The sequence below is a fragment of the Cebidichthys violaceus genome, unplaced genomic scaffold (assembly GCF_023349555.1).
Source record: "Cebidichthys violaceus isolate CVI_PGR_0920_01 unplaced genomic scaffold, fCebVio1.0.p SCAF_16, whole genome shotgun sequence".
Classification (NCBI taxonomy): domain Eukaryota; kingdom Metazoa; phylum Chordata; class Actinopteri; order Perciformes; family Stichaeidae; genus Cebidichthys; species Cebidichthys violaceus.
The window spans coordinates 6,040,110-6,052,526 of NW_027176329.1; the positions used below are offsets into that span (position 1 = coordinate 6,040,110).

Below are 12,417 nucleotides of genomic sequence, written 5' to 3' on the forward strand. Positions count from 1 at the left end.
ACCTTCTGGGTGCCACAAGCTGCCAAACAGCAGGTAGCCTTTGACAAACGAGGATCAACCTTTAGTGGAGATAATTAGACTTTTTTATCTTTAAATTAATTCAGGGTTTGATATTTTGGTGTTACATAAGGCCTCAGTTTCCATGATGCCGCATTTGATTGTTCAGGGTCTCACTGTTCATGTCGCCCCGTTAGTTATATATACAGTTGGAGAATGAATGCATAGAAACGTTTTAATTATGTGTTTAATGATCTGACTGTTGTGGGAGAAAAAAGGTTTACAAATCATCATGTTTCATGTTATCTAAAAAAACAAGTATGTTGTTTCATTATTACATACATTGTAACAGTTAGTACTGCCACAAAGGCCAGTCAGTTTACTGCACTTTGTCTGTTGAATGTGTGGACTAGACAACAAGGTGCTGATTGTGCACATCATGTGACCTCATGTCTGCATTTGAGTCAAATGAAACACTTCAGTACAGACGCTGGGAATGAATCAGAGGCCGTTAGAAATAAACATATATTCGTTATAAATGTGTGACCGTGCTGTAAAGTTTGGTTTGTGTCGATTTGGATGTGTATTCAAGTGTACATAAATAAAACGCACATAAAATAAATGTGCGATAACAATGTAAAGGGCGTGTATGAAACATCAGTCTTTTACAGATACAGTGCTGAAGTACTCTGGGTCCTGACTTGTGGCTCCAACTTGGTCCTGACCCACAGCCTTGATGGGAGCCCTGGCCAGAATCAGTTTCACTCCTGCGGGCCCCTGAGCGCCTGCTCTCTCTACAGACATCGCCTGCCCGACGAAATGCTGAAACACACAGCAAGACATTACGGCACGTGTGAATCATCAGCGAGTGCGTTTCCCAGTTGCTCTGCACAGCTGGTGACTTAAAGGCACAATGAGTAGGCTATTCCTAAAAAGCAATATGTAGACTCATGCAAAAATCACTTGTGAACCACTAGAAGTGTGTGGCGGTGTCTGTAGCTACAGTTGCCCAGCCCCCTGGCTGTATTTTATTTCTTTTTTTTCTGTGTCTCTGACCACATGCCAGATTGGAAGCACGCATCCAAGATGAAGCTCCCGGAACCGCGGACACAGTGTAAAAAAACGCAAAATATATCCAGACTAAACGCCAAGCGGACAAAGCTCGTTCCAAAACGAGTTTGAATCTGGGGTTGGCTTCAACTCGCTGGAGAGCACCGTAGAACCTCGTTGAGCATTTATTTTTAAAAATACTATTTTTTTACAGTCTCAGTGCAGAAAAGACCAGCAATTGACTACTAATTGAATTATGTATACTCCCTCAAGTGTTGAGTTATATGGCTTTCAAAAATGTTTCTGCTTCTCTGCTTTTATCAGCTAGCGTATCAGGAACACTTTACCGGTTACATTTGTCTTTCTGTCTGTAACTCAAGGCAAGATGAGTGTTGGGTCTTGTATTATTACAGTTTTCCCTGTTTGTCAGCGGAGGTCAGTGAAAGTCAGTAAACTTGGTTCAACCACCTTGCTGCGCTGCAGGTTTTATATCCTAAAGCTAAATCGCTGACTGTGGGCAGTACAATACTATACTATTTAATGTTGTGTGTCAGTGAGAGACCTCTGTTTGATGAACCGCAGCATCCTGGTATTTCTCCCTCTGTGCTTTCACTTCCTGTACAAAAAAACAAGTACTTAGTTTTTCAAATTGATTCTTTGCAACATCGGTGATGACTTATATCTGCGGATGTTAAAAGACAAAACCTTCAGGATCTCATAGTTTGAAGTCTTGGAAACGTAGCGGTCCCATGACTTGGCTATGAGCTCCTGCTGCTTCCAATGAGACTTAATCTGCAACACAAGGACAGCAAAAAGAAGTGTGAGTGCAACTGATGAACAAAAAAGAGACATCTGCTGTGTCTACATGGATTAGGTCAAGTTCAAGAGACTTACAGTACTTTTAGTGTCAATATCCACCAATTTAAATTGACAAGAAAGCATTAAGGCTGCACTCCGTCTAAAAGCTTCAAAATATACAACAAATGCTAATGAAAAAAAAACACTTGTGGAGATACATTTGTCCGATTTTTTCCCATTTAAGCTTGTGCAATAGTTCATGAGAAAAAAACAACATATCTACACCAACACGTCGACTCTAGAAACAAGTTTTGCATGCTTTTATTGCATGCTTTAAAGAAAATCCTTATTCAGCTGACATTCACAGACTTTCTACTCTTTGCGATTAGTGAATTAAACTCTCAGCACCTCCGTGTACATGAGCTCCTCCTCGCCGATGTCCTCCTTCTGCTGTTGCTCCAGGATGCTGTTCTGTTCCGCCGCGACCCTCCCCGCCGTGTCCTCTGCACCCTTACAGATGGTACTCAGGGCCTCCTCGTCCGGGGTGATCGGCCTCACGCCGTCCAAACTGAGCTCCCTGCGGAGCTCGTCCCACACCTCACCGACCTACAGCACCGCGACACACAAACCAATGTTCAGAATGGTCCTGTGTCTGAGAGTACATCCACATTACTCTGTTTTCGTTTGAAACAGAAGCCTTTGCTCTCTGTTTGCGATCATTTTAGAGTTTAAATATACATCTTACATATCATAAAGAATTAAAGCCTGTACAATGAGAATTTTGACACATCTTATCTATCCAATTATTCTGATGGTGTAAAAATGACACAATCCTGATGAAAACTGGTGACAACACAGCTAGTTTCATATCCGGCACATTTTCTTTGCTTAACAAGCAGCAGCTCCACCTTGAAGTCCAGGTATCTCCTGACGATGCTCAAGGTCACATAATCTTTTCTCGACAATCCAGGAAGGTCTTGAAAACCTGCAAAAGTGACAAGTAAGGATTTTTCACAGCATAGTTTAAAAAGTTCAGCACGTAGTTCTGTTTGCAAATTTATTGTAGCGCAAATTTTACTTTCCTGGATTAAGGTAATTGACGAGTAAAATGATCATGGATCATGTGCTGACCTTGCATGTCAAAACCACATCTGTGGACTACTAACAGATTGATCTAGATCCAAAGTTACAGTAAATTTTAGGCTGTATAATGTGACTTAGACTACAGCTGCTAGGCAACATGATGAAAAGCATTATCTACATACAGATGTTGATACGCTGTTAAAATACGTGACACTGGTTGAATTCTTTCAGAACTTTCTAATCTTTACCAAGTTTGCAGAAGATGGAGTAAATCTTTAACCGCAGGTTCTCTGACACCTCCAGCACTGCTGCACTCGGTGTGTTAGCAGGAAATGACAGCTGGGTGTCCTCCTGATGGTACTGACTGATGATGGGTCTCTGGAGGTCTTAAAGTGAAAAAGTGAAAAAAGCATAAAATAAGATACAAGGGAAAGATGTATAAATATGAGCCACTGCAGCTTCCATAAATGTAAAATATCTATCAGACAGGATTCAAAGTATATCAAAGTAGGATTATTGTTTAATCCTTTGATTAGTGGTTATCCAGCTCCGGATCAACAGTTTTTGACACTTAGCACTTTGTCCTTCACTTTCAGTCATATGAAAAGTTTGACTGGCTCTGGCGTGCTAACTACATCAGAGAATGAGTGGAAACGTGTTCCTTAATGGGCTTCTGTTTACTCTAACAAACAGGTCAGTCTAGATACATGTCACTGACATACTTCAGAGATGTACATGTACGTTCATGTACTTCCTCAATGTCTTGTCTGTGACTCGTTGTTGTTAAAGGTGTCGTTGCAGACTGACCTGCGATCCCTCCGTGTCGGTTTCGGCTGACTTTCAGCTCGTCCTCCTCGTCCCTCCACAGCTGCAGCAGGAATCTGGGAGCGGTCTGACCGCCGGCGTCCCTCCAGCTCAGGATGTGAGACAGAGTGTTCGGGTTATCACACAACTCCAGCAGGGTGGCGAGGACGTTGCAGTGTACGCATCTGGGGCTCGACTGTTGGGAGGGGGGGGAGAGAGAGAGAGAGAGAGAGAGAGAGAGAGAGAGAGAGAGAGAGAGAGAGAGAGAGAGAGAGAGAGAGAGACGACCAAACAGTTTCGAATCAGTTCTTTACATTTAGGTGCTTATGGACACACAAATACAACAATAACTTCAGTTGGAATTCAATCATCCACTTACACGGAGTAAGTCCAACAGAAGACACACCCCCTCTTTAGCCAAAAAGTAATCTTCTGTGGTGTAGCAGCCCACAATACAGGACCTGATGGGATACACACAAACGTTCTCAACAGTGGGGAATCAGTGAGTCCTTTCCTTCCTGTTTGTCTACCAAAATCTCCAGGATTAAAATGTACTATATTTACACTACACGTGTTTTTGACTGTTCAGAAAAATATACAACAACGTAAAAGCCAAAAGCATATAAGGGAATAATGATGACATATTGTTAGAGTGTGGAGAGGTGGTGAGAGTTCAGTATGTTCTTCACCTTAATTTAGCTTATTCCATTGAGGATGAAGGTTAAATACCATACATATTCCTCTAAATTAAGTTTGAGTTGAAGAAAATAATCAACAACATTCATTCCCTCTTTTTAATGAAGATCATCTTTGTGTAAAGAAAAATGAAAATGAACAAGAAAAAACCATCAAAGACGGAACAGTTACACGATTGAATGCAACACACATAATAAATTAAAACAGTTAGCAAGTTGAGGTTTAGCTGCTCTGACCGCACGCAGTCCACTGTTGAGAGGATGAGCTTGTTGTGTCCCAGACCGCTGTAGAACTTGTCGCAGCCTTTCTTCAGGAAGTGAATCGCCATCTCAACTACCTCTGACCCAAACAGCTCCTGTGGTGCGACAAAACAGGACCGTCAACGAGGAGATACTGTACGAAACTGAAGCTGAAAGTGTGATGTTCTGATCTAGCATGACATGACATCTAGCTGACAAATATAAACATAAAGAAAGTAAAAGTCCTGTTAGTGTTTTCACTTGAAGCACTATTGAAAAAATATCACATTTATTAATGTGTTTATTAAAGCATTAACTTTAGATCTTAAGAACAAAAACTTCACCTCTTGTCCATCTTTCAAACGGATTTGAAAGTCACATAGTGGCTTTAAGTTGAACTAGTTGTCTCAAAGTGACTTGTGTAATTCTACTGGTTAGTTACAAAGTGCTTTTATCAGGCTCTCAGCTTTACCTTTCTGTACATGTCGTTCTCACACAGAGCTGAAAGTATCAGTTGAATATCTGACTTTATCTCCAGGGTGACTACGTCCTCCTCGTCAGGACTCGCTTCCATCTGCATCAAAATCCCTGAGAAAATACGACGGGTAAGTCTGTGTTCACTATGCTTATTAAAGGGCCAGTGTGTAGGATTTCAAAAGATCTATTAGCAGAAATTAAATATGAAATGTATAACTATGTTTTCATTTGGGTATCACATTAAACTAAGAATCGTTGTATTTTTTGTGAGCTTAGAATGAGCCATTTATATCTATTTATGTCCGACATGTTGCACTTCCATGTTCTATGGAAGCCCAGAACGGACAGTTGTTCAGTTGTTTGCAATCAGCAACCACACCGCTAGATCCTACACACTGTCCCTTAAGTAAAATGTTTCTGCTGATATTGTGAATGTTTTGATTGAATTTACCCAAGAACTGGTTGATGGTTCCTTGATCACAAAAGTCCTGGTTGACTGAGTCTTCTCCTAAAGACGTCACAGATCTCAGCACTCTGATACAATGTCGCATCTGAGCCTTCATGCTGCCTCTTCCTCCTCTGTCATGGGAGCCGTGACCCTGACCAAAGAAAGCATCTGGAGAACAAAATATAACAAATATACTGTGATGTCTTGAAAAAGGGCTAATACACCCAAATTATTAAATCTGCAGGTGCAAACATTGTCAAGGAGTTTTAGGTTGTCAGTTGACCTATAAATACTTGTAAAAACACAATAATATATCATTTCTTTTTTTTAAGAACATGTTGCATTTTTGCTTTAAGCTGATCCACAACATCTCAGAGTGAGTGAGAGGGGTCTCAGTGTTTTGATCAAGGCCACCCTGACAGTACACGTGAACATTGGTGTTTGACCTTTGACCTTGCAGGACAGGACTCTCTCTAGCCTCTCGTTTGTCTCTCCACACGTGTTCTGCAGCGTCCTCACCTTGAGCAACGCACCGGTCCAGCAGGAGCAGCAGACACGTGCTCCCCTTATGGGTCATGTAGTCGTCCAACATGAGCGGAGCGACGGTGCAGACGGTGGCCAGCGCTTGCAGCTGGAGCTCCTCCTGCTGGACCGAGGACCACTGAAGCGATGCTGACCGGCGCTCAGACGAGGCAGCGGGCGGCTTGACGAGCGTCAGCAGAGCCAGCATAACTCTTTCCTCTTTATAAAGCTAGGAGAAGAAAACATGCAGGGTGTTCAAAATGTCACGTTTGGACTGAGACAACACTGACTGTGTGTGGGACTGACCTGCAGAGCAGCAAAGTCCTTCGACATCAAAACCAACAGATTCAAAAGCAACTTCTTCATTTTCAAGTCTTCGTTATTGTAGGAGAGCTTGAGGTTACGAACCAAAGGGTTGGAACTTTTCACTAAAACATAAAGGAAGCAATTATGTTATCATAAAAAATGCTACTGTACTCATAAATATTCATAATGTAGAAATTAAATGTAGAAGGAAAGAGTGGCCTCACGCTCTGGAAACGTGGCCAAAACCACGAGCTGTTTGGCAAATAAACTCTCCTGAAAATTAGAAACACAATGTCAAGCAACCTGTAGTGGCACTTTTTACACACCTTCTAAATGTGCTGGGCAGTTATGAGTCTATGAATATCCGCTGCAGTATGTTTCCATCTTACAATCACTTATCCTGTACTCACAATAAGCAGAGAACTAGGACTTTCCGCGATGAGAGTTGTGATCACAAGCAGATCGTTTCTGAGTTGGAGGTCAGAGTGTCGGGAACCGTTCATCAGCTGGTGAAGAAACGCTTCTTTCAGAGAACTAAATAACAAATGAACAGAAAGTAAGAAGAAGTTTGTACTGAATGAGCACAAACCTGCTTCATATAACTCCCTCTAGATGCTTGTTGATCAATTTAACCCTTGTTCATCATTCATCATATTCCAGAATGTGAAAAAAAAATCCCCATAGCATTTAATATACAGAAAATAATTACATTTTTGTGTTTTTTTTCCCCCACAACAGTGGCATTATGTAAACAAACTGGCATTTAAAATTCTGTAAATTAATTAATATTTAGTAGTTATGATCAGGACTGAAGTTCGTTAAAATGTTTAACTCAGTAAAAGTTGAAAATAACATTAATATATGAGTTTTCTATGAGTTTTTGACACGTACACTTTTGTCCTTGAATGACACCGTAGCAACTTTTTATTTAAGGGATGCGCAAGGGATAAGAAGATGACTATTTCAGGACAATATTAATTTCACGACTAGCCTTCCTCAAGTAAATAAAAGGTAATTCAATGAAATTAACTCTACAAGCACACACTGTCCTCATCAGCCACATATGGAAACGGGAGACACATACATGACACACTCCATGCTGCTGAGCTGAGCAGTGACCTCCTTGCTGCCTCTCTCCAGCAGGTTCCAGAGGATTTCGGAGGAGCGGAACAGGACCTGGCCGGACGGGTCGGGTTCATTCATCTGGAGACAGATCGTCTCTGCTCCTCGTGCATTCAGTATTAACGCGCAGTTCATATCTGTGTTTGTAAAGTGAAATGCGATTAATGTGAGTGATGATAAAACAACCCATTGACCTGCTGACATTGACACAAGGACACTTAAAATCACTGTTTTGATTGTTTGTCTGATTATTATTTGGTCATGAGATGATTTATGCACTTGACAGCTGGCTACTTTATCTAATGAACGAGGCTGGATTGACATGTCTGACTGATCCCCTCCTCCACAGAGTAAAATCAGTCACTGACCAGAGGAGCCGGAGAGGATCTGAAGTGTCTGCAGGAGCTGCAGTTTGATGGCGGGCTGGTTCTCCAGAGCGGCCAGGGAGAGGAGCAACGTCTTAGCCAGTTCACTGCGCTCCAGCAGCTGCAGCCTGTAGCCTGGAGAGGTTGGCTGAAGCCCTGCAGAGACAGATTTTATTTTATTTAAAAGATAATAACAATATAATAAATGACCTGCAAGAAACAAACTTAAGAGAAGACGAGAGAAAATTATAAATACAAAAAACAAAAAGAAGAGCATCTTAACAGGAAATTGGGGGTACAAGTACAACACTGATAACAAAACGTGATACAAAATATATTAGGACAAAATTAGGACATAAGACTATAAGAATAGCAGTTTTAGTGGAAAACAAAGAATAACCTACAGGAAAAATATGTTCAAAAGAATATAAAAAATACAGCCTAACTGATTTCATGACCTTTTGAGGTATCAGTAAGACTGAAGAAGAAGAAGAAGAAGAAGAAGAAGAAGAAGAAGGAAGAGAGGGGTAAAACATGAAAGAAAGAAAGAAGGAAAAGGAAAGTAAGAAAAGAAACAAAGGCACCAGCATGCCACCACAGAAGCCATGAGAAAACCTCACTCAGTGAAAGTCTAGAAAATCGGTTGCCAGAGGGGAAAGTCCGAGGCTTTGGCTTGGCAAGACGGTCAGTACCGTCAATCAGCTGTTTAGGAGCCACACAGCTGTAGAATGATTTCACAGACTCAACCGTCTGCTGTCTCACTTCAGCATGGGACACCCTCATCAGACAGCCTGCCAACAGAAACACTGTCAGAGTCACTCGTCATCATCACTCCTGTCCGGAGAAACTGGACCCAATCAGTTTTGAGCAATGCAAAGGAAAAATGTAACTGTAAACACAAAAAAACTAAGTAAAAACTATATGGATATATATACGGATTTATTATATCTTAGCATTTAAAAGATTCGGCCGCTGCATTTCAAGTCCCTCATGCATGTGAACCGAAACACTGCATCACCACACAAAGATAATTTAACTGTGACACAAATACATGTGACACGGTGTTCACTGTGATGGGCGATCTATTGTAAAGAGTAAGTCTGGTGTATTTTACATGTATTTTTTTGTCAACAAATCTCTTTTCCTGCTGCAGGTCATATTCACCAAATGTGTATTTATCCGCCACTGAAAATTGTCCTCTATAATGCACTGTTTACTGATGTTAAGGTTATGCTTGTCAGAAGCTACAGTGACCTGCTGTTTTAGGAAATTACTTGTTTTTTTTTAATTCTCTGTAAGTGTGTGACTTGCTTTTGAAGATTTATATCTTTAGAAGGAACCAATGGGCTTGGGGTTGTGTGCCACGGACGCTCTTTCTGCGACTGTCCTTAAGTATTGAGTCTCTTCATGGGATTTTTTAACAGTAAAAAAAAAATAATATAATACCAATAACACTTATCCTTTAAGTTTCAAGGCTACAAATTCTTTGTCATACCATATTGAAAGAATGAGAATAAGTGGCTGCTATGAGGAAAACAAATGACTTTGAAAATGGAAAGTTGCAATTAAATATGTAACTCTGAAATGACTTTGATAAGTGATCTGTGTACCCATGTGAGAGAGGAACTCTATGACGTCCTGAGCGTAGTTCAGCTCATCGGATGCTTTCTCCTTCAGGAAGGGAAGCCTGAGAGGAAGCAAAACTACATGTTGATGTCCAGAGTCAGACGATGTCACACAAAAGAAACATCTGTCTTTTCCACGGAGGCTTGATACATCTGAGTTTCTTACCTACAAATATGAAGTGCCTCACACAGAATGGCCACATATTCCGGGTGATCCGTCACTTTCTCAGCACAGATGTTGAGTATTTTGGCGATGCATGTCAGCTCCTTCAAGAGCTTGAAATAAGTTAAGAAGATTTAACACTATGGCAAAACATATATGTAGATAAATCCCAGTGAGGGAGGGGACGTGATGGGACAAAGATTCATCATGATAACTGGGGTTATTTCTGAACACGGAAAACGCTGACAGACACAGCGATACAGCGGCAAATTAGAGCCTTGGGAACAACATTTGTCTCTGTGTTCAGGTTGCATGAGAGGAAAATCTATTTCCATCTCTGTACCAGGGGACAGTAATGAGGACGGTTTGACAATCAACTGCAGTGTGTGACACCTGAGAGAGCTTTTTTTTGGAAAAGATAGCCACTTCTAAGAGAAGTCTGCGTTATCAGAAGTGTCTATCCGATGACTGAATCCAGAACAAAGGATACGAAGCCAATTTGGCTTCTCTTCAGTAGTTTCTTCAATACAAAAAGATGCCTCTCCTTCAAGTTAGCCTTTAGTAAAAAAACAAACAAAACAGAATGTACAGTATGATTACATATGACGTAATTTAAATCAGAAAAAGAGTCAGATAACATTCAAGTTTAACTTACTGTCAAAGGATCTTCAAGAAGACGGATCACCTTACTGAGTTCAAGACTTTTAACTCCGACCTGTTGAGAAATTACAGTTTAGGTCCAAGTTCACACTGTCTTCTGTCTTCTTTGGTGGCAGACATACTTGAACACAATATTGTCACAATAAATAATAAAAATAATAATAATAATGTGTATTCTGAAGATGGTTATTTTTGCATCAAAATGTCCAAACATTAAATATTTGGTTGCATGTCTGCCAGTCTCTTTTTAAATCAAACTAATTGTACTCTGGAAAAATTATAATCAATTATAATATTTAGTTTAGTTAAGTTCAATGCACTTTATTTCCAAACCTTTAATCCATAATAGAAGTAAGAGGTCAAATATTGTCCATAGCATATGAATAAGTATTTCATATCCAACATTTTGTGATGCTTTTAACCCTATTATAATAACCCAATTCAGAGCTATTTGCTCCATCTGGCAATACAGGTCATATTTTAAATTACATCAGGTCATCACCACACTTATGTCAATATGCATACTAAATGTGATAATATATCATATATCTTAACATTATTAAACACAAGTACACAGGTATCCATATCAAATTAACTGTATATAATGGATACAGACAAATCAGCTGAATCAACTCACTCGGGGCCGTGGGCCAAAAATAAGTCCCTGTCCTCTCATTGCACTGTAAATTGACCCTGTTGCCTCTAATTACCCATCAAGTACAGTGCACACTTCAGACTACACTTGGCATCACATGGCCTATAATCCCCAAACCAACCCATACTCCTAGGAGTACTACCTGGCCACGGAGTTGCTGTCTGCTGATAAAGTGACTACACATTTTGGAGGAATATACACTATGTGAGCCTAAACTGAAATAATAAAGTAGCAATCTCAAAGTTTTCCAAAGTTACCATCTAGGAGGTAACACAATGGTGATCGAGCCTATGGCCCACTGATGAAAGTATTTCAATATTTGAATATTTGCAGTATTATAAACTGTTAAAGCTTTTCTACTATGCACTCAATTCTACGTTGCGCTTAGTTTAGCAGCCTGGAGTCTATTTCAACTGTTTAATCATTCATTTTTGCTAACGGTCAGCTAACTATTTTAACTGTTTACCCATTACTTGTAGCTAACTTTTAGCTAATTATTTAAACTATTTAGCGTTACCCATTATGCTACTTTTAGCTAACTTTTGGATAACTATTTCAACTGTTAACATCATAGACTGTAACACAATATAAGAATAATGTTTATCAATCACCTTTAGCATAGGTTAACAATTTCAATTGTTTATCCATTACTTTTTCCATAACTATTTCTACCGTTAATCTGTTACTTTTAGTTGTTTTAAGCTAACATTTTCAACTCTTTATGCAATACTTTTTGTTAAGGCTATCTGTTTGAACTGTTTATCCATAACTTTTTGGAATTAGTGTTATATTCTGAACACTAAATTGTTTCTGACGAACGACCGTTGTATTTGTGCCGTTTACCGTTATTTTCTCCCACACTCGGTGTGGTGTCGCTGTTGCATCACCATTTGTATCTTCTGACAGAGCCCCTTTATAAGAATTAGAGTCTTACCTGTGGCAGAGTATCTTTATATTATAGTCTTCAGTAAAATATCTTAATACTTCTTCCATCACTGTAAATGGATGCGTATTAACTGAGAACTACAGGAAATACTACATTAAATACTGACTATAACCTCCAATAAATTACAGTAACTGTTTACCTCTGGAATATGTTGCTTCTTATCCAATGCTCTTGGTCTGATTACAGGAATTTCCGGTTTTCTTCTGTGCACAAGTTTGCCAAAATCCATTTCCAAAATGTTTTGTTTCTTTAAATACTCACTTTAAACATTGCGGGTTGATGTGAATGTTGCTTCGTACAAGTTTACTTTCTAACCTCGGTATAATAACGAGCTACCTTTAACGGAAAACTGACCTGAACCCCTAACTAGTTGCTTTCTAGTAACAAAACTCTGATAAAAAACACCTCAATAAACAACGTCAGTCCTCCATCACCTGTCTCTGCTCCTTTTACGTTGCTCG

At 39.8% G+C, this 12,417-nt stretch overlaps 1 protein-coding gene across 3 annotated transcripts; it reads right to left on the reverse strand.

Moving 5' to 3' along the window:
* Nucleotides 1-214: 214 nt before the first annotated feature.
* On the reverse strand, nucleotides 215-12,413 carry LOC137872359 (cilia- and flagella-associated protein 69-like). 3 transcript variants are annotated; one of them, XM_068710559.1, is made up of 23 exons: nucleotides 12,096-12,413; nucleotides 10,351-10,410; nucleotides 10,186-10,251; nucleotides 9,699-9,808; nucleotides 9,518-9,594; nucleotides 8,600-8,698; nucleotides 7,911-8,063; nucleotides 7,505-7,679; nucleotides 6,831-6,954; nucleotides 6,645-6,693; nucleotides 6,421-6,542; nucleotides 6,112-6,343; nucleotides 5,596-5,760; nucleotides 5,140-5,255; nucleotides 4,665-4,783; nucleotides 4,112-4,193; nucleotides 3,736-3,928; nucleotides 3,177-3,314; nucleotides 2,754-2,830; nucleotides 2,254-2,451; nucleotides 1,753-1,839; nucleotides 1,610-1,663; nucleotides 215-819 (listed from the first exon to the last, which is right to left on the reverse strand). In XM_068710559.1, exons 1-23 carry the CDS (start codon nucleotides 12,183-12,185, stop codon nucleotides 655-657), a joined length of 2,751 nt encoding a protein of 916 aa, XP_068566660.1. In that variant the 5' UTR covers nucleotides 12,186-12,413; the 3' UTR covers nucleotides 215-654. The 3 variants fall into 3 exon arrangements, with proteins under 3 accessions (XP_068566660.1, XP_068566659.1, XP_068566661.1); XM_068710558.1 differs by having other exon boundaries at nucleotides 8,528-8,698; XM_068710560.1 differs by lacking the exons at nucleotides 10,351-10,410; nucleotides 12,096-12,413 and having other exon boundaries at nucleotides 9,518-9,610.
* Between the last annotated feature and the right edge of the window lie 4 nt (nucleotides 12,414-12,417).